This window comes from Morus notabilis, unplaced genomic scaffold (assembly GCF_000414095.1).
Source record: "Morus notabilis unplaced genomic scaffold, ASM41409v2 Scaffold544, whole genome shotgun sequence".
NCBI classification, from domain to species: Eukaryota; Viridiplantae; Streptophyta; class Magnoliopsida; order Rosales; family Moraceae; genus Morus; species Morus notabilis.
This window is the reverse complement of record NW_010367917.1, coordinates 252501-273647: the sequence shown is the minus strand read 5'-3', so window position 1 is coordinate 273647 and position 21147 is coordinate 252501. Positions and strand designations below refer to the sequence as shown.

Below are 21147 nucleotides of genomic sequence, written 5' to 3'. Positions count from 1 at the left end.
GTATTACACACGTTATGGTCATATAATATATAAATTATAATATATTTGTTTAATATAATATAATAATGATTATATATTATATTATAATATATTATAATATATTATAATATAATATAGTTGTAATTTTTAATTATATTATAATATGTTTTATAATATTGTAATTTTATTAACCATGTTAATAATATTATTACATTCTATATCATTATTATATAATATATTTTTTAATAATAATTTTATTGTATTATATTAAATATAATAATAAATATACATTATATTGTAATTATATATATTATAATTTAATTTAATTTAATTTAATCATAATTTTTAATTATTTCAATTGTTATTTTAATAATATTATTATATTCTATATCGTAATTATATAATATATTATATAATAATAGTTTTATATTATATTATAGTATAATATAATATAGTCGTAATTTTTAATTATCTACAATAATTCAACCTCATAATTTACCAAACACTATTATACTGATTTTAGAACCAGCACAGCTACTATAATTATAATTTACCAAATACTCAGCTGTTTTTTGTAACAGTTGTTTTTTTCTTTTTGCACAGTTGAAAGTAATTTTTCCAAAATCTACAATAATACTAAACTAAGCCTAAGTCACTAAAATATGCATAAAGTGATGAGATTACCTCTCAAACATCATACGACCGACATATACTCGTAGACAAATTCGATTTTTATCAAATTCTTTGCCTTTTTCTTTAATTAATTCTACTCTCTCTCACAATTATGTTCTCAAACATTTGTAAAAGACAATTTAGAAAACTTTTACAAGATGTCACATTCGACTACAAGCCCTCAAATACATCCTCTAGAGTCTATAAAAAAAGACTACTAAATGTACAAGAAAATGACAGTTATTTTCATTATTTTGCAAAATAAAACTAAAAAATAACTTACAAGTTTTCACTTTTCGGACTTCCATTAAAATCATGTTCTCCTATTCAACATGCATAGGAAACATTGGGAAGAAATACAAAAATAGCATTTACAAAAGTCAAAAAGCACAATTTCCACGCACGACTTTGTTGCAAAAATATGACATTTTAGAAAATACTTCTTTTGATATTTTTAAATATGATAAAGCATTAAAATAAATAAATATATGAGAATAAACAATTTTTACACAAAGATGATCGAAACTAAAGAAAGTCCTATAAGACTTAAACATGATAAGGAGGATTTCACATGATTTGAAAAGATGTAAAAAGTTTTTTCACACCGAAAAAGATTACAAGATCTTAAATTCTGAAATTCCGATATCAGAGAATAGTGAATAGCCTACATCATCACTAGCGTTTCTTCATAGACAAAATAGCGTTTGCACGTTCCTAACTAACTAGTAAACAGCTCTAAAAGACGTTTAAATAGAGTTCTTCAGTTCATTTAACTCATGCCAGACTATTATATTATAATTATAGCATGGAATGGAAGGAATGAAAACAATGTATCTGAGACTGAGTTCTGTATTGAATCAAGGCTAATAAACTACATCAGATCCAACTAAAAACAACTTTCATTGAAGCTAGTCTTCTCTGTTAATTAGAGGACCTTCTTTGGTACACCGATTCTCTTTTACGAATTTCTTGTTGATTAGTGGCTTCGTTGTCCATCTTTCCGGGCTTCATGTCATGCTTGATGGTAGTATTGCCTACTCATCTCGTTCCTCCTCATGGACATGCCTACTGCTGCTATTAAAAAGAAAAATATCAAACAATCTCGTGTCTTGTCTGCTATTAAAAATTACGAATAGCATGCCTGATGCAGCAATCAGATTCTTGACGTTTCTTTCAGCTTCTTCCATTGCTCAGCCAGTGGACCCTACCTGTTGAGCAGTTTATGAACCACAAAACATAGGCTGAATTACATGTATTGCATTAATATGGTACGAATTTTTTCAACAAATTTAGCAGCTCAGTTGTTTAAGAAGAGTATACCAGTCAGTTGCTGTCAACTGAACCAAAAACAACCCCCAGATCAAGAACCACAGAGAAACAGGAAAACCAAAACTCAGAATACCAAGCACAAACCAATTAAACAGTAAACAATCCAAGAGAGTGCAAGTAAGTATTAACACACCAATTTAACGATGTTCGGGACACACCATTTCTTGCACACCCTCAGAGTTAATGAAGCTCTCCCTATCAAGAGTTCCCAAACCTGTGCAGTTTCTCACTCCAGCAAACTCGAAATAGCCGTGAGGATTCTCCCCAGCAGAAAATTAACCAACTCTAACTTGCTGTTCTGATTGGTCTTCAGGAGTCTATATCTTACCTGGCAAACAACCAGTCCTCGTGTTCCGCACTCCCATCGTCATTCAAATCTTAATATATGACAAGCTTATTTTCATCGTACAACAGTAAGGTGTGATTTTGATCCCCATCCATTATTAACGTTTTCCACAACAATCAAAAGAGAAACAAAAAGTCCCATGAACGGCTCTTATAACCAAGAAACAAATCTTCTCCCCCACTTTTAATAAGAAGATTTGGGACTAGGAAAAGCTAAGAAACTTCATCTAATTTTCACAACTTTAATCCTATCATTCATCAGTATCTGTGCAAGTAGTATATACAAACAGCAGATTACCCCAAAACTCACCAGGATGCTATGCATTAATGGCTTGTCCCTTGCACTCCGATTGTTCTCTCTCACAATCAACACAATGAGATCTTCCCGCATTTTCTTCACCGCTGTTGTGCATTGCATCCCTGGTCCTCAACTCGGCGACTTGTTCACACGGCTCAGGACTCTGTTGAAGAGATGATTCACCGTCATTCTCCGCAACAGAAGGCCCTAGTGTATTTCCAACCTGTATATTAGACGATTCAGCTGGAGATTTAGCATAGGAAAGCAGGGATAGGCGGCAGAGCGGGCAGGTGGTGTGGGTGGCAAGCCAGTGATCAATGCAATCAATGTGAAATGTATGGCCGCACGCAGGTATTTGTTGAAGCCTGTCATCTGCTTCATAGTCTCCGAGGCACACTGAACATCTATGTCAATGACAATGTTAACTCTTCTAATTAGAAAAATTTTCATAACAGAATTGGCATTCGACTCAAGACCTTGAATTTCTAACATTAATGTAATGTATTGGCCTTTTAACTCTTACAAGTTTAAAAACAAAACATTGGTTGTATAGTTTCTTGACTTGCTCAATCTTAAATTTATGGGAATTCAAGAATAGCTAAGAAAAGTTTAGTACTGCCAGACTTCAAATATAATATGGGGGGAATGTTTATTTGTCGCCTATTCATGTGTTCACTTACAAAATTAGGAACGAGAATTTAGTGGGAATCATATGAGGTACGGTCATGAGTGATAAACCACAGTGACTTTTGCCAATGCCACCTTAATAAATTTCGACTAATAATAGTATGTACAGGAAGCCATGCCATTAGAATTCCAGTTTTCTCAAGTCAACAAAACATAGAAAGGCAATTAGATTGTTTTCAATTCCACTTCCTATTCTAAGAGGTAAATAAAAAATCTGGAAATTTGGTAAAGGTGCTCTAAAACGTAGATCCAAAAATGCCCCGGGACACTTCAAACCGTCAAATCAGATCGAAATTGTTTTTTTAATTTTTTTGTTTTGTTTTTACAGAAAAGAAAAAAGTAGGCAAATTTAACAGAACTCGATGAAGATCTAACATTGAACCGTTACATTTCACTCTAAAAGTGGGGAAAATCTCAGAATTTCCCAAAGAGAAGAGGAAAAGGAGAAAGAGAGGCGCGAAATAGAATAAAATAGAAAGTCGGGAATAAATAGGAAACTGACTGGGTATCTCTGACAGAGAAGCTCTCCTTGTAGACAATAATGGGAAGCATCTCTCGCAACTCCTTGTTCAACCCCGACGACTCAATCTGCACCCTCAAATTGTTTTCACAAACCCAACCATTGAGTATTTGACATATAAATTATGAAGATAAAGAAATGATAAGAGATTGAAATAGTAATTAATTTTAGTAATAATACGCTACCGTGGGAAGAAAGTGGTCGAAATTGAGAGTGGAAGAGGTTGGCATGCGAAGAGAGGACCAGTTGAGGCGACGAGGGCGAAGATAGAACAAATAGAACAAAAAGAGAAGGAGAAAAGTGAAGAATATGGGGACGCAGAACATGAAGAACTGATAAACCTTCACTTGACTTGAGCTTGAACTGGAAGCACTAGTTGAAAGTGTTGGTGTCGAGTTTGTACGAGGCGGATCTAAATTATTATTGTAAGACATTCTATATTATTATCGATATATTAATATGCTCAATTCCAAACCCCCAACACAAATATTGCAGTTTCAAGTTTCAGTTTTTCTGTTTACTTGCTAAAGGAACAGTTGTTGGGTCGATTTCAGGAAGAAGAACGAAGAAGAAGAAATTCAGAAAGGCTAGAGCAAGCTTTCTTGGAGGAGAGAGAGGCAAATGCCAACGAAGAAGAAGAAGAAGAAGAAGAAGAAGAAGAAGAAGAAGAAGAAGACTCACGTCACGTGTGGGTCACAGTGAGTGAGTGTTGCGTTAATTAAAATAAATAAAAAAATAAGATTAGATTAGTGGAATGAATAGAATTAGTAGATAAAAATCTCGACTTTTATAGCTGAAGGCCTGAAGCAGTGAAGCTGATGAATAATGGAGATGGATCTTGATTTCGTCAATGGTTTCTTTCTTTCTTTGTTTCGGTTTGACTTTTGGCCCCACCCCCACCCAATCTATTTTATTTCTCTGGGTTTCCCCCCTTTTTTTTTTTTTTTTTTTTTTTTTTTTTTTTTTTTTTTCCTCCTACTGCACTAACAAACACGCAAGTCCCCAGTGAACCTCCCCAATTTGTTCGGAAAATTCTTTTGTTGGTGCGAAAATATAGACTCCCTATAACACAAACAGACTATTGTATTTGAAAAATGGATATTCCGTTTAAGAAAAATATCATGTGAGATATTCATTTGTCTATTTATTTAGTGTTTTTTTTTTTTTGGAAGGAATATTATATGCTGGTATGTATGTATGCTGTATTATACTAAGATAATACGAGATATCTATGTTGGTATGCTAATATTTTACTAGATAATATGAGATATTTTGTGATAAGCTATGTTATATTAAGGTCCTTAGCAAATTAATAGTAATATTTTATCTCACGATTAAGAGATACGTATCGGTGTATTGCCCTACCAATTATCTTTTCTTATAACCAAAATTCGTATGCACTGTAATCCCCTGTTTTTCCACCATTATTTTGCTACTTAAACTACGAACATGACAACAATCAAATACCTATCATGATCATCCATTTCGGCATCATGCCCATTAATAAAAGAACAATTTTTCAAGCAAGAAAATGGAAGTAAATTTAGTTTTGTTCTGAATATTCTTGTTTGGTGCCGACCATAATGATGCAAGCGGTGTCAAAACCTGTAATAAAATGGATAAAAACGTAATATTGTATCTTCCATTATAGAATTGAGAGGATAAACTTCTTATGGTATTGTTTCAGTGTCAAATCGTACGGATAAAAGACCATCCTAAAACAACCTTATGGCAACATAACTAAGGATGACAATTTTTGTTAGTGGATTGTGTTCGTGTTAACATGTTTATTAATCGTATTAAAAAATATCAACTTAAATATGACTTGTTTATTAAACATGTTATGTCAATCTAAACACGACCCATTTATTAATCATGCTAACTCTTATAATTCATTTAAATTAATATATTAAATAAATAACTAATATAATAATTACTTATTTAACACAGTCACGACATGTTTATTAGTCAATTTATCTTTTCTTTTAAGAAAAAATAAATAAATTTTACCTACAAATATTAAAATTCACATTATTTATATTTAATATGTCATATAAACTTTTATATTATATCACATATCATTAAATTGTAAATGACACATATAATTAATCGTGTCAATTCGTGTCACTTCGTATTAAGAGGTCAACCCTAACCCAACTCATTTATTAATCGTGTTAATCGTGTCAACCCAATTATGACCCAAACCCACTAATTTCGTACGGATTTCGAATCGTGTCGCTATCCGGATGACTAACCCTAATTCCAACAATATCCAGACCACTCAAAAATACTGTTTGCCATTCAATTATATTGCGGTTAATTTCTTTCAATAATTTCAAATATATTCTTTCAGTTATAGATTATCAAAGGAGTGGGAACATGCCTTGGAAATTCTACCTGAAATCTTAGAAAGAACCAATCTCTTATTTCTGTGACTATCATCATATCTTGCAATGGAAGGTTTTTACAATGCAAAAGCAGTAACGATTACGCAGCCAGCCTCTAATCTCAATGAAAAGAGAGACCACATTTTCACAAGACTCGGCCCTAAACCAGTAGCATGGAAAGGGTTTTAAGCACTTCTGCCCCCCCGAAACATTTCAAAGATGAAAGTGCCAAATCACAAGAACATCAAGAGGCACAAGTGCTAAAACGCCCATGAAAAATCAGCAAAAATCCTACCTGAACATGTATCAGCAATCAGTATCCAGCCAAAACAGTTAAACCAATCATCTGTGTATTTTCATGAATTTTCTGTGTAAAGGCCAACAACATTTTGGTTGAATGCGAATAAGCATGACACTTATACGACATACTGAGTAGAAAGTACAACAATGTTCTATGTACATGTGGCATTATAAACACATAATCCAGTTTTCCCCTTCAAGCCCAAGGGACGAGTGAAGCATCTAGTTACTTTTTTGCGAAGCTGCTCAGACATCCCTTACCTTAAGCTTCACTTCCGAATGCGAATGGAGTGGTTTCTTTGGGCTTGAAGGAAGGGCACTGAACTTGCGGACCAAGATCTTGAAACATGGTAAAAATAATATGTACAATGCCGCCAAAATAAAAGGCACAGCAACAAGCCATCCAAGCAACTGCAGAGACTAATGATAGATTAGATTCTCAGACACAACTTTAAAGACAAAGGTGCAGGATGAGAACATCATATAATAGATGAAGGTGATTCTGTCAACGGTTACACTTCCGCATTTAGCATAACTGCTTCTAATGCCATTCTTTCTAGTTGCATCATATTTCTCTTCTATAATCATTAATCCAATATTTCAAACTTGCAACAATAGTAAACTCGGAAGCTGCAGTTTGATCCTTCTCTTTACCTTAAGGTAAGTATAAATAACTTCACATAGATTATATATTCTTTTATACACAATTGCGCGTGTGTGTGTGTGTGTGAGAGAGAGAGAGAGAGAGAGAGAAGAATAAAATATATCAAACTGGGCACTTACCGCATGAGCAATACTTAGCAGGACATCACGAGATGCTTGACCAGTTAAAACTTTCTTCAAAGCATCAGATGTCAAAGGAAAATGAGATCCGCCAGAGATCACTTCACCAAAGCGCAAGAAAGGTATCACCAGGCTTCAAAGCAAAAACATAATAGCTCAGAGTAATAGAGGAAAAAAATCAATTCATGAGCCAATACATGCATAAATGTTTAGAAATGAAAGAAGTTATCATGCGTTTCATGGATAAAAGTTTGCTAGAAACTACTTGACGGGATATAAACATTATGTAGGGGGAACAAGTAACAAATTAGTTCGGCAAGATATAAACGTCTTAGACCCATATAAGCACCATAATAGATGAATTCGTGTTCTCAAAGCCACACACAATAACATAAAAAGTAACAAACTTGCTATGTTCCATCCGGAGATCAATCTCAAAGTTTGACCAAAACGTGTGATAGAACTGGAGCATATCATTATTGAACAGGAAATTTGAGATCGATGTGGTTTAAGCAAAATACCAAATAGTAATAGTGCTGCGAATATTGGGAATTACAAGCATAAATACCTCAGCTCTATTGGGGTGGCAATAAAATTTGCCAGCATCACAGTAGGAGCATGGCAACGGGATCCAAGAACTGCGATAGCCATCCCGCATAGAAATACAGTGACGCCTGTTGACGAAACATCATAAGACTGGAGGGTTTGCTAAGTAGCACAGTGACACAACTAAAAATCCTGACTGGTTAAAAAAACTGTTGGCAGAATGATTAAACAGCACATTCCATGAAAATCGAAATAAATAAATAAAAAAATCGTATCCGTTCAATGACATTTTCTGTCTTTATAAACTTGGTTTAGAGAGTATTTCAGGCGGGATCATGCTGGGATGAAAATGTGCGATCCTAGTTGTGAAAACGAAGACACGATACGTGATTGAGTCTAAGTAGACGTCGAAACTACACAATCAAGCGACCCAAAAGGTCCCGGCTTTAGTGTTTGTGAATTAAACAAAATCAGATTAGAAGGACCATTTTTGAGGAAAATGAGGAAGAAAAAACATACCACAAATGGGAAACACTCCCAAGGTAATGCCCACCGCCGCAGATGAAGCCAACAGTTTGGGCTCAGCACCCCTTCAATTACGCATTCATAATAATAATAATAATTTATAATTATAAAAACATAAAATAAAAATGGCTCGTCATTTCTCATTATCAAACTAAACGACACATTTAAGTTTAATTCTCTAGTAACTGCGAAGATAAGATGGAGTCGTAAGTAGAAGTACCTGCGAAGTATTTGAAGGAGAGGATCAACGATCTTCTTATGCAACCAAACAGACAATCCAATATTCGCCATCAAAATCAATTCTCACTTATTCCAATCAAATTTCAAAATCAAAACTAATATTGTTACAACTAACTAGGGTTTCCAATCTCCTTTCTTGCTTTGCTTGCTTGCTTGCTTTTATTCGCCTTTGATTTTTTTTTTTCACAACTCCCCAAAAAAAAAAAAAAAAACTCCGACAAATATACAATTAAGAATCACGGAGTAGAACTGGGAATCTTTTTCTTTTACTTGGATGTTTCGTCAATTTTCTATTTCGATTTTATCTCTTTTTTTTTTTTTTGGAGAAAAAAACGAAGAAGAAGAGAGTGGGAAGTTGAATCTGGAAGGCAGGTAGATTCAGTTTTGTACGTTTTGTTACAGCCAGAGGAAGAGGAAGCTCAACGAACTCAAATAAGATCAGATTCAGATCAATTGAGGAGGCGATACTTTGCGACACGTCACAATTATGGCAGAGATCGCTGGGTGAGAACACAATACTCCATCTGCGAGAAACAGGCGATTTCTTTCTACATCAAATGGGCGACGCCACGACACGTGCATTTAGTGATACTGTCCGTTTATTTTTGTTCTTATTCACACAAACATACACAAGAAATATATATATATATATATTTTGTTATTTGTTCCAAAAACAATGAAAATATGAGCGTTTAGAATTAATTTTAAAATAATTTTATTTTCAATACAAAGTAAAAATAAGATTGTTTTCATAATTATTTTGATATCGATTTTAAAATTGTGTTTGGTTAATTTTTTAAAAAATTATTTTAAGTTAATAAAAAAGCGAAATCATGTTTATTAATTAATATATTATAATATTGTAAATAAGTACTAAAAAATGAAAATAAAAAAGTGAAAATAACTTTCAACTGTTTTTTAAAAAATTCACAAAAATTATTCTCACTGTTTTCATTTTCGTTTTCGTTTTCAAAACATTTGCTAAACAAACGTCGTTTCGTTTTTATTTTCATTTTTTTGCTTCTTGAAATAAGAAAAAACCGTTTTCAAAAACGATTCTAAACAGCACTTTATTTACTCCTTGGAAAAAAAATTATTTACCGCCATTTATTTATCTTTTGAAATTTCATGTGACAATTGACGCACAGTCCCCAACGAAGGAATCAATTCCAATCTCTTTATTCATGTCGTTGTTTATCTCCCTCAAATAATATCATACAATGTTAATAAAAACTCATGAAAATTAAATGAGATGTCAAGATTTTATTAGAAGAATAAGAAAAGAGACACCAAAAGAAAACATATGAGCTCAGTCTAAAAAAAATAATTATTTTACCAATTCTTATTTATTAGGAAAAATAAATAAATTAAAAGAAAACTTCTAAGGTAAAAACCTTGTTAAAGAAAAAATGGTCAATAATAATGATAAGTTTATTAAATAAATGACACAAGATGAAAATTGAAAATAAAAAGAAAAAAACTAAGAGAACTCATGTCAATTTTTCTCTTAATCTTTTCCGGATAGTAATAAAAAAAACGTGTTCATGAAACGGCGTACGACAACAATTTAAAATGAAACTAAAATAAATAATCCCTCAGTTTGTTTCATAGATTCAAACAACTCTTAAACCTTTTTACTATAATGTTTTCTCTCATAAAATTTATATTTATATTTAAACTTTTCTATTCAAACCTACAAACCAAACATGCCAAAACCGACAGTTGCCTTTGGAAACAACAAATTCAAGAAAGAACATCCACATGAAAACGACAATAAAAAGAAAAATGACAACATTGATAAAACGTCATCAATGTAATGACAAGCTGATGGAGAGATTATTTATCGAAAAAATTAAGTATTTCAGAGTATATATATTTGTGAGTCTTTAAGCATTTTTGTAAGTTTAACGTATTTTTGGTGTTATTTTGTAGGAAAAATAATAAAATGGGACTTAATGGCTTTTTGGAGTAAAAATTTGGAGCAAAGAGCACTCAAGGCCGCACAAGGGCACTCTTGGGCTGAACCACCTGTGTGGGTGCGCCACCTGAGGCGCCCACCCATGTCACAACTTGCGCAGCCACACCACTGAAGCTCGAGGTCGCACCCCCTGCGTGCTGATGACGAACTATGGGCCATTTTTCAGCCTTTGATCAATATGGATGGCCAATTTTTGACCTTGGATGAGTGTGGCTGAGATTTTCTCCATGTTTGAGCATACTTAAGCAAAAGAAACCCTAGTTTCTAATTGGGAGAGGATGAAAGGCACAAAAATTCCTAGAGAGAATGTTTGGTTCATGGGTTCAAAACTATAATTCAGAACAATTATCAGTTTACGTGTATTTTTTGTGAGATAAAATACTACAGCGAGCCACGAATCATGATCTGAACCATGGCACGAATTCTTGCTCCAAACGCAGAGAGTTGGAGATTCTTGAAAAATGCTTGAGAGAGATTCTTGAGGATTTGATGACTTGAAGTTCATCTCCACAAGAATTTTCTCTTCTTTCCCCCTTTTCTTTGTAGTTTTTTAGTTTTTGTTCTTGACTTTGTGATTTTAGTTATGGATTCCTCTATGTCAAGTTAGATTTCATATTCTAAGGTTTGATGTAGCTTTATTTGAACTATATATTTGATTATCTTGTCAATTGTTAGTTAAATTCAATTTTAATTTATTTATGTTTCTATATGCTTAATGTTCCTAATTTATGTGGCCAATGAATTAGATAATTTTATATTGTGATTTTGATGTTCGAGAGAGCTTGATTTCATAGTCTGAAATTGGGAAACATAATCTAGGTGGTTGTGAGTCCCAGAGAAGATCAACACTTAGATAATCTCATTGAGAGTTTAGGATATTGTGAGACCAGGAGGTGATTAAGTCTTAGATTATCAACTAGGATTTCTATTGTTGTGAGGCCAAGAGACGATTGGCATTTGATTTCAAATTTGAGGGCTAAACTTAATGAGTGTATGAGTAGACGAGTTAGATAGGAATATTAATTTAGGTATTCATGCATATAACTTCGTTTGACGCTCAAGAGAGGTAACGATGTTAGATTAGATCCCTTGATTAATTAATTGAGTAGAATTAACTAGTAATGGTTTGATAGGATGAATATAAGAATAATAAGGTAAAGTCAAGTTCTTAGTACATTTGTGCATAGAAGTTTCCATATTTTTTTTTTGTATTTATATTTGTGCTAGTTCTAATTTTATTTTATTGAGTTCAGTTGCCTAGATATAATTGAGTTACAATAATCGTGATACTTAGTGACAATTTAATACTTAATCTCTGTGAAAACAATACTCATCATTTACCATTAAAATTTTTAACACCGTACGCTTACAGGTGAACACGGGAAATGATCTAAAAAACAACCAGATAAGAAATGAAGGAATCTAGAAAACAATAAGGACATGGTAAACGACAAGAACAAGTTAGGACATCAACATAGAAAACGACAAAACATTATTGGAAAACTATGGCAAAAACAATCATTAGGAAAGCGACAACGATGAAAAAACGACAATAATCAGAAGGAAAAATATGAAAACGGCAAGAAGGGACAACTCTGAAACGATAATAATTGCAAAAACGACAATATCCTCTCTTGAGATAACATTTTTTAAGAAAAATAAAAATAAAAAGTTTTACACCCATTCCCATTTTGTCCTTTGATATTCAAGATTCTTACTTCACAACAACTTTGAATTAATCTCACATCACTTTCATTCTTACAAAATCTGTAAAAAACAAACCGTATGAATCAAAGAATTTTAATCGAAATTTATGATATTTTTATCTCCTTGAATAGAAGAATTTCAACAACTCCATAACCCGACCACAAAGACGCCAACCTAATGTACATATCTTTAAAACTAAAAAAATTCAAATTAGAGATAGTCTAATAATCCACATCTGACTCCATTTTGGGACGTAGAATTCCAAAAAAAACAAAGGAACTAGATACATATAAAAAATGAATGAGGATGGATGAGAATCATTGTTCTATATTCAGAAACCACAATCTACATTATTGTGTCAAACCCTAGGTAATTTTAGAAACTCCAAAACTAACATCCCTATTAGAAGTCGTTTACAAAACTAACATCCCTTTTGATGTAGGGAGATTTACCTATTAGAAGTCGTTTCTATATTTTTCTTATCATTTGTTCTAACTTAGTAATTTAGCTTTACTTTATTACTAATTTATCATTTTGTTTTAGTAGTGTTTTGTTATCATTTTTGTAAGTGAGCTATAAATAGTCATTTAGTTATTGTAATAGTGAGAATTGATAATTAATATTGAATACAAAGCTTGAGTATTTTCTCTCTAATTTGGAGATTTTTTCCTTATGGGGTTCTTTTAGGTGGATTTGGAGATCTTCCGTCCCGGTTAGGCTGGTAAAATCCCGTTCTCCTTCATTCCACTGCGTCACTTTTTTTTTTCCTCTGATTTTTTTTTTCATTTATATCATTAAAAACTCATATACGTCTGTGCTAAATGTACATAATACAGTAAAAGGTATAGGATGGTAGACCATCTAACTAAGAAGGTCCCCAATCAAACTCAGAAGTAATGCGTTCCTTTCAGTATATCAATATCAATCTTTTAAAAGAAAGAATATGACCCGACATTGCCCAAGAAATATATGTTATACAACAGATTCACCTAATCATAAAAATGTATGGTAGTGTAGTGCTTGGAAGAAACGAAGATCATTGTGAGAATGAAAAACCTTCCTCAAGACATTGGATTCTAGTATCTTGAATCAGCCGTTGAAGTAGAGTCGGATCGCTTGTAACGACGGCATCCACGCCCTCAAACAACATTTTTCGCATCGAAGTCACATTGTCAACGGTCCATGCGTAAACCTTCTTGCTTCTCCTATTAAAATCCGCATCTAACATGTAAACAACAACCTCCACGCATAAAACTATGTACCCCGCAAATGAAAACACATAAGAAAAAGCTTATACATATAGACACATGTATACCTGTGCAGAACTCTGACAAGCTTCTCGTCAATCAATGGGTGGTACACACCAACCACAGCAGCATCTTTCATCCGCAATAAATTGGTTCTGCGCCCAGTTGTTGGATCAGTCATGACAATGTAGCCTACCTAAAAATAATATTCCCACACACATTAGAAAGGCTGAAAAAACAAACTCAGAAAGCCAACATCGTGAATTAGTTGGAGATGATAGCAATAATTACTCAGTGAAGAAAATCTAGGCATTTAAATTCATGGAAAGAGTCAGGATTTCAAGTAAAATGACAAGTCCATACAGGTGATTTGGACTATATTGAAAAGAAATGTTGAGTCCATGCAGGTAGACTATATTGAAAAGAAATTAGCAATGAAAAATTATGTTCACCGAAACAATCTAGTCCATCAGTTTTCCAAGAAAAAGAGATGGGATTTTTATAGAAAACGCGCGGTAGATTTGTTGTTACCATAGTGTCTGGTGATTGTTTGATCAAATCCCTAGCTAGACTGTCGCTTTTAGCCCATACAAGGCAATTCTTACACTGCGTCCTTTTGACCTGAAAAATACTTGTTTTCATAAAAAAGGTAAACTAGCATTATTAAAAAAAATAGACATGTTATGCAAAACTAAGGCCCCATTCGTTTCGTTAATTCGAATTATAACTCAAGTTTTTGCTATAGTGTTTTTTCTCATAAAAATTTAAATTCAGCTTTTTCTGTTACAGCGTTTTCTCTCACGTGAATTTACTTTTTAACTCAAAATCTTAACTCAAACGAGCTAAACGAACTAGGCCTAAGATTCTTCAAAGTACAAAACCAAATGGAAACTTGCCGCAAGCAGGTCATATATGCTTGAGCTCACTCGTTACTGGTGGCAGATGCTTCCACACTACAATCAGCTATATGTGTTGTTTGATAATCAATTACACGCATTAGTTGTGCCATGTAACTCAAAGGGGTTCCTCAACCAACATAATTATGCACTCGAGATAAATTCAAGAAAGCAACAACAGATTGAAACATGATGTGATGGTGATCATAGGTTTCGGCGTTAGAGCTACCAGAAAATAATATCCGCAGCCACAGTAAATGCAAGACAGATACTATTTCACTTTTACGTACTCTGTAATATTCCACCCTTTTTCTGCGGACTGAGATCCTCTGTCTAATTTTTCATGTCCCAAACCGTGTCCAACCCACTTATATTACACCACCTCATTTAAAAATTTTGGTGGCTTTTTAAGAGACTTTTCCGTGTAACACCCGTTTAACTTTGCTCTCCTCTCTCCAACTTCCCCTCTAAACGTGCCCTTTAATCTGTCGTCTCTCTCCAACTTCTACTTTTCTCTATGAGTCTCATGGTAGATGTCTCCAAATAAAAAACTTTTTTTTTTGGCTGAAAATCCAATTAAAGAACTAACTTTCCATATTTCAGTCTACTTCTCTCTCCTTTCAAAAACATTTCTAGTCTTTACTCTCATGAGTTATATTCCTATAAAAATAAATACACATCATATCACATTAGCAGAAAAGAACCGATGGTTTTTTTGTTGATAGAAAGAACAGTGGCCTTTCTCCGTTTCATCATGCTTCGTGTATGAATGACTGTGTTTTCGGTGAAAAAAAGAACAAAGAAGGAAAAGCAGCAGTGTTGGAGAGAGATAGACAAAACGAAGAGATAAAAATGAAGAAAATGAAGAAGAAAGAGGAGTTCGTACATGTTCACTCTGTCCGAGAAATAGGAAAAGTCGGAGAGAGAAATAAAATGAAAAGTAGACATAAAGGCTAATGATAAGGGTACCACTGCTTTTCGCAATAGTCAATACTAGTTTGTTGTTGGATTAACTACCCAAATATAGCTCGCCTACGCAGATCAGTTTTAAATAGACAGATGGGAGGATGTACAAGAAGTCTAAAACCCAACCTTCTTTACAAAACTAGGTTTAAATAAAATATATTACTCGTCCATAACATTTCAAAATCAGGGAAAGGGAGAAAATAAACTTACAACAGAAAGAATATCCTCAGCCAGCCCCTTTTCATATGATGGAGGTCCAACCTTTGCATCTAGAATCACTTGCCGGACTGAGCCTGATACGAACTAGGAAAATCCGTAAAAAAAACAGCGTCATAGAAAGAAACACAACAACAATAAGAGGAACATAAAAGAAGAAGAAGAAAAGTAAGCATAAAGATGTTAGCGGATAGTGTAATGAGGAAAGAGTACCTCTAAGGCATCTTCAATGGTGGGAATTTTTCCACCGTCAAATTGCTGGGCATGTTGATGAAGACTGCGTAGCTCTTGTATCTACAATGAAAGCTAAAATGCAATATCAATCAACGCCGCGTAGAGCTCTTGATAGAACTAGAACATATCATCAGGAATAGTTGCTGTATCTTCTGACCTGTTTCATGGTCAAGTGTCCGACCTTAGAACTAGTGTTACCAGAGATGCGCTGCAAATCCCTGCCTGTGCCATTACAGTATTAAATCTATGGTCGAGAAGCTATTACTTGAGCAAATTCATTTTATGGGACGAGAAAGGCAATAATGAGTTTTCAAAGAGCAGTTAAGGGCGTGGTGCATGTATCATAAAAACGTTCCAAAACCTACCTGTCATGGAGAGCGAAAAGAACTCCATCTGAAGAACGAGAAACATCAATCTCTATGCAATCTACTCGAGAGCGAATAGCAGAGTCATATGCAGCCATCTGTTTAAAGTGTTAAGCTCACACAATTAGTGAATGGGGCAAAACTCAAGGGATTTAATGTTGTACTTGAATAGTGCGATCCATGCTAAACAAAAATGCTATTTCAATTCGAAATATGAAAGTCGAGAGATGTTAATTTATAGGCATTTCCCTAGTCCAGTTGGTGAATACATAAATTAATGATGAAAATGGAAGCTTTTAGCAGACGCTCTGTTAAATGTCAAATACAATAATAAAAAATAAATAAAGAGTAAAATTGGATAGACAAACAGTATTGGGGAAGGCGTTGGAAGAGTCACCGCCGTGGGCACAAACTAAGGGAGGATGGTTTATCCAACCACACCCTTTTACCTGGATCTGTACAGGGGGAGTCAACACGAACACAAAATAAACAACGTCATGAAATAAAAATTAATCTTCATGAATCAATGAAAGAAGAACAAAAGCAACATGAGCACGTACGTAAGATAGAGAGAGAGAGAGAGATGAAAAAACAAACAAACCTGATGAAGACGCTTGAGCCGGAAGTGGAAGAAAATTGGGGGGAAGAGAGCGATGAAGACCAGACTTACTATGATGATTGTTCGGAGCACTCTCTTCTGTGTGAGTCTCTTGGGATTGGGAAATCCAATTAATCCAGAAAGAGAGAGACCTCCATCACCATGCCTCCGAGTCTAAGATAACAACGCTGACTCTCTTCTTCCCACTCTCGATGCCATGTCTCTCCCACATTTATTCAATCAAAATCACCTCTTTCTTTCTTTCTTTCTCTCTTTCAAAGCGTCCACTGTTTCCAACAACTCTCTCTCTCTCTCTCTCTCTCTTCTGTTGCCAAAACTGAAACCGGGCCCTGAGCCCTGCCTTATATGGGCCTGGGCCTGCTATTCAATGTGTATTATATAAGAAAGAAACCCTCTTTCTTTCCCTCCAAAAAGTGGAAAAGTAGAAAGGGCGCGTAATGGTTATGGTTATGGTATAAAGGCAACGCAAGCCTCTCTCTCTCTCTCTCTCACACTCTCCGCGACGTGATTTTTCCTGCAAATCAATCTGTTTTCAATCTCTTTGTGGAACTGGAAGGAAGGAATTCTCAGTTGAATCAAGTAAAATCTTTGCCTGGGAATTCAATTTCGAGTAAAGCTCAGAGAAAATGGACGAATACTTGCACTTCATGAAGACCTTGCGCACTCAAATGAACGGTCTACTCTCTCTCTCTTTCTCTCTCTCTCTGCTCAATTGAGGATGATTTTGCTTATTGCGATTTTATTTTTTTGAACTTGAAATTGAATTTGGATTTGAATATGAGAATGTAGATGTGGAAGATCAGGCGGCGAAGCTCTCAGTGGAAGAGCAGAGGCAATTGACCATCATTCAGACCTTGGAAAACGATCTCCTCTCCGGTCATTCTTCTTCTTCCAATTATCACTCCAATTCAATATTTCTGATTAGTTTAATTAATCGTCCAGGTTCTTATATTAATTACGTATCCATGACAATTTCTGAAAAAAAAAAAAAGGGAGATAAAGAAAGAAGCAGTTTCATATTTGCATATAAATCGTGTATATTTATGTTTTTCCTGCAATTAAATCTTTCTATTAGAGTTCCAATATCTAAGCATATTTATATTTATGATACTCCGAAGAAGAAACATTAATCTGAAAGCAAATAAGCATATTTATTATTCTTTTTAGCATTTTTCATTCATTCAATTTACTTGTTGCCAAGTTTTCTTAGGTTATGTTCTCCTGAATTATTTTGCAGCAAAATCTCAAATAAGTAAACTGAAAGAAGACATTGAGGGGATGTTGAAGGCAAAGGGAGAAATATGCTCACAGATTTTGGAGAAGCAGAGAATGATAGCTTCTTTGGAGAGTGATTCATCCACCCTTTCCCAGGTAGCCTTGTATTTGTGTTAAAACAGTACGATCTGAAGAAATGGTGCTCCAAAAGTGATTGAACTCTCTTGTATTAAGGCAAATCCATGGAAATAAGTACAAGTTTGTTTGAACTAAATATGAACAAACTTAAATACCAAGTTGTTAGGAGTTGTCTGCAAAATGCTTGCTTAAAGTACTGTGACATATTTATTTGCTGCTTTCTTGATTCTGTTTCCCAAAACTCATTGGATATGTAGACTTTGGAGCTCATTCAACAAGAAAAAACCGGCTTATCCGCCAAACTTATGGAGAAGAGGTAATACAATCTGAAAACCATAAAGTTATTGAAGTGCACTAAATATTGTGCAGTTATAAATATAATCACTCTAAAATGTTTGCTATGACAGGACTTACTACCAGAAGGTTACAAAAGATATGAACTTCAGGTTACAAGAACAGAAGGTTTGTATTAAAAGTCCCTTGTGTGTATGGTTGTGCTCCATAGTTTTTACTAAGAGATTTTTCCTCTAAATGTGTATGTGGTAGGACTATTTCAATTCTCTCGTGACTAGTGGAGAAGCAGGAAAGCATGGAACGGTCCGTCCTTGTTTTTTCTTCACTTCTTTCTTTCTTCGCATGGATTTTTTGTTGCCTTTTGATTTTTTAAGGATGCATACCAGTGTTTGTTGGATTTTTTCTTGTTTAATCTAACAGCTTTTTCCACTCTGTAATATCTTTGGTAATAAAGGGATAGAATAAGAAACTATTTTCTGTCACTTCTCTTAGAGAGTTGTAGTTCTTTATATTTCTGAGGGGACGTATAGCTCAGAAAACTACCTCAACCACGGCCATCTAATAAAATACTTCTTCCATCTATCATTTAGAAATATGAAGTTGCAACCTTTTATAGTTTGTCTTTGGGACTAACAGGAAAATGACGCAAGGAAAAATCTAATGGCTAAGTTGGACTCTGCTAAGGCCAAGGTGGATGAGATTTCAGAAATGAAATCCAAGCTCGTTATGAAGAACAAAAAGGTTGCCTAGTAAATATGATTTCATCATCCCACCAAAAAGGTTTCCTAAGATAGGGCACTATTACATTTACTGACGTTGTACTTGTACCTTTCAGGTGAAACAGGCTATTAAGCAAGTTAACTCTAGAGCATATGATTTTGAGGTCAGATACATGATCAGTATATTTGATGTGTGTGCATTAAATTGGGTTTGTTCTTTAAAACAGGTTTAGTACAGACTCAAACACTCGGACCGTAAAAGTGGAATATTCTGAGGTTGCTAACACCGTACTCTTTGTGCGTCTGAAAAAATAGACATCACATAATCGATTTGGTTTTTATGCCAATATTTATTAACGTTTCTGCTGAACAGATAACTGAATATTCAATTTTAGTTGCGAGTATGAGGAAAGTTTACAAGCTTCTATTATACGTTTTCGTCATTTCAGTTCTGATGAAGTGTTGTCTTTTATGATGTACAACTGTGCATGTAGTCCTCTACACTATCTACTTATTTGTAGTCTTCCTTTTTCATGGGTGGTCCGACTTTAGCCACTTCTAAGGGCGGTGGATTTAAAGACCCTGGAAAAAGAATACAATACACTTTTGTCAGATAAGGCTGGAGTAACAGAGTACTTACAGTCTCTTCAGGCCCAAGTTGATATATTGAAGGTAAGTGGAGTAACGAGATTTTGCCTTGGCATTCAAACTTTTACAGAGTAAAAGTAAACTTTGTCGAAGCACATGTTTTACATTTCATTTCCACGGTCCTGAAGTCAATGTCAAACTGATTTGCTCCTGATTGTCTGTAGCGTCCCTGATCTCTGAGAATCCACCATGATTCTGTTGAATTTGCATTTGTTTTCTTTAACTGAATTCTGCTTTTTCACAGGGCATTTCTCATGTTGTTAAATGTGCATGCGGCGAGGAATACAGAGTTGGGACAGACCTTTGTGCATAACAAAAGTGCTAGCGTGCACAGAACTAGGAAAAAGAAGCTATTGACTAGAGTAAATGACTTGCAGTTGATAACAGCGCAGACTAAGTCCTGAAATAATATGGTAAGAGGAATTTCATATTGAAACTTTTCTCATATAGACGCTGTGTTTCTTTGTTTGTAAATTGTAAGAGTTCTCTTATATCGAAAATGTTTCACTAGCAATACTCTTGGTGATGAATCATAATAGACGTTGTGTTAAATTTGCCATTTCTCATAATGAAGAATTTTCTTATCTGTCTTGGAAGAAATGGTAGAAAATTACTTCATTTGAACACCCGCCAAGAAACAACCTTGTATCATGAAAAAGGTCGCGGTCACTAAAAAGAAAATATGGAGTTCATTTGATATTAGTGGATTCCATTTCGTTTACAAGAGCCTTTTTCTTTTGTATAATCTGTAACGAAATAAATTTCATCTGGACAAACAGAAATACGACCAGTTTACATGTAAGTTATTCCAGAAACTACATTAGTTACAACCAGCAGGAACGAGTTGAGATATACACATGTGTCTTGTTTACTATAGGGTATTAATATGTTTTGCTTATGAGCTATGAAGTATAGATACTGTGAGTAAGACAAAAAGAGAAAGGCGTACGATAAGGAGATACTGAAATCACTTTATTCCAAGAGCTTCAAGAGCTGCCGAGATAGCATGGGCTTCAAAGCTCTCCGAAAACGCAATGTTAGGGCTATCTTGTGGTACTACATCTTCTCTTTTGAAACCGTCTTCGCTTCGAATAAGCTTTTCACTGCCAAACTCAACAGAGCCCTTTAAAATTAAGGTCTTCTGAAGGCCAGCAAGCAGATCTTCATTATCAGTGTCGCCTCTTTCCCCGGTAAACACAACCATTTTGGAAAGCTCAATTCCCCACCTAACCGAAAGATACCTACGGAGCAGAGCAATCATGAACAGCGGTCTATTATTAGAACAACTTTTTAA

General features: G+C 34.4%; 5 protein-coding genes across 10 annotated transcripts in view; 1 reads left to right on the top strand and 4 right to left on the bottom strand.

The window, feature by feature from the left end:
- Positions 1-1464: 1464 nt before the first annotated feature.
- LOC112094572 (RING-H2 finger protein ATL7-like) lies at positions 1465-4457 on the bottom strand. 2 transcript variants are annotated; one of them, XR_002903604.1, is made up of 5 exons: positions 4016-4457; positions 3813-3898; positions 2114-3027; positions 1972-1988; positions 1848-1859 (listed from the first exon to the last, which is right to left on the bottom strand). XR_002903604.1 is itself a non-coding variant. In XM_024175844.1 (4 exons), the coding sequence occupies exons 1-3, from the start codon at positions 4262-4264 to the stop codon at positions 2643-2645; spliced, it is 720 nt and encodes a 239-aa protein (XP_024031612.1). In that variant the 5' UTR covers positions 4265-4457; the 3' UTR covers positions 1465-1859; positions 2636-2642. The 2 variants fall into 2 exon arrangements, 1 of the variants encoding a protein (XP_024031612.1); XM_024175844.1 differs by lacking the exon at positions 1972-1988 and having other exon boundaries at positions 1465-1859; positions 2636-3027.
- Positions 4458-6378: 1921 nt separating this feature from the next.
- On the bottom strand, positions 6379-9081 carry LOC21395846. 2 transcript variants are annotated; one of them, XM_024175851.1, is made up of 5 exons: positions 8592-9081; positions 8366-8436; positions 7869-7974; positions 7301-7433; positions 6379-6937 (listed from the first exon to the last, which is right to left on the bottom strand). In XM_024175851.1, exons 1-5 carry the CDS (start codon positions 8660-8662, stop codon positions 6764-6766), a joined length of 555 nt encoding a protein of 184 aa, XP_024031619.1. In that variant the 5' UTR covers positions 8663-9081; the 3' UTR covers positions 6379-6763. The 2 variants fall into 2 exon arrangements, with proteins under 2 accessions (XP_024031619.1, XP_024031620.1); XM_024175852.1 differs by having other exon boundaries at positions 6379-6928.
- A 3896-nt stretch (positions 9082-12977) lies between these two features.
- On the bottom strand, positions 12978-16294 carry LOC21395845 (glycerophosphodiester phosphodiesterase GDPD4). Its single transcript, XM_024175841.1, has 7 exons — positions 16221-16294; positions 16013-16077; positions 15835-15915; positions 15616-15708; positions 14075-14164; positions 13612-13739; positions 12978-13501 (listed from the first exon to the last, which is right to left on the bottom strand). The coding sequence occupies exons 1-7, from the start codon at positions 16264-16266 to the stop codon at positions 13333-13335; spliced, it is 672 nt and encodes a 223-aa protein (XP_024031609.1). The 5' UTR covers positions 16267-16294; the 3' UTR covers positions 12978-13332.
- A 1051-nt stretch (positions 16295-17345) lies between these two features.
- Positions 17346-20239, top strand: LOC21395844. Of its 3 annotated transcripts, XM_024175859.1 has the most exons (10): positions 17346-17514; positions 17629-17715; positions 18077-18210; positions 18450-18508; positions 18600-18654; positions 18739-18789; positions 19123-19227; positions 19322-19369; positions 19758-19877; positions 20098-20239. In XM_024175859.1, exons 1-10 carry the CDS (start codon positions 17466-17468, stop codon positions 20164-20166), a joined length of 777 nt encoding a protein of 258 aa, XP_024031627.1. In that variant the 5' UTR covers positions 17346-17465; the 3' UTR covers positions 20167-20239. The 3 variants fall into 3 exon arrangements, with proteins under 3 accessions (XP_024031627.1, XP_024031628.1, XP_024031629.1); XM_024175860.1 differs by lacking the exon at positions 18739-18789; XM_024175861.1 differs by lacking the exons at positions 19123-19227; positions 19322-19369.
- A 297-nt stretch (positions 20240-20536) lies between these two features.
- The window catches only part of LOC21395843 (probable sucrose-phosphate synthase 4), a 6394-nt gene continuing 5783 nt past the window's right edge, over positions 20537-21147 (bottom strand). For both annotated transcript variants that reach the window (XM_024175826.1, XM_024175827.1), the window contains exon 10: positions 20537-21094. In XM_024175826.1, the coding sequence (XP_024031594.1) occupies positions 20821-21094 (274 nt within the window). In that variant the 3' untranslated portion in view covers positions 20537-20820. The remainder of the gene's footprint in view (positions 21095-21147) is intronic.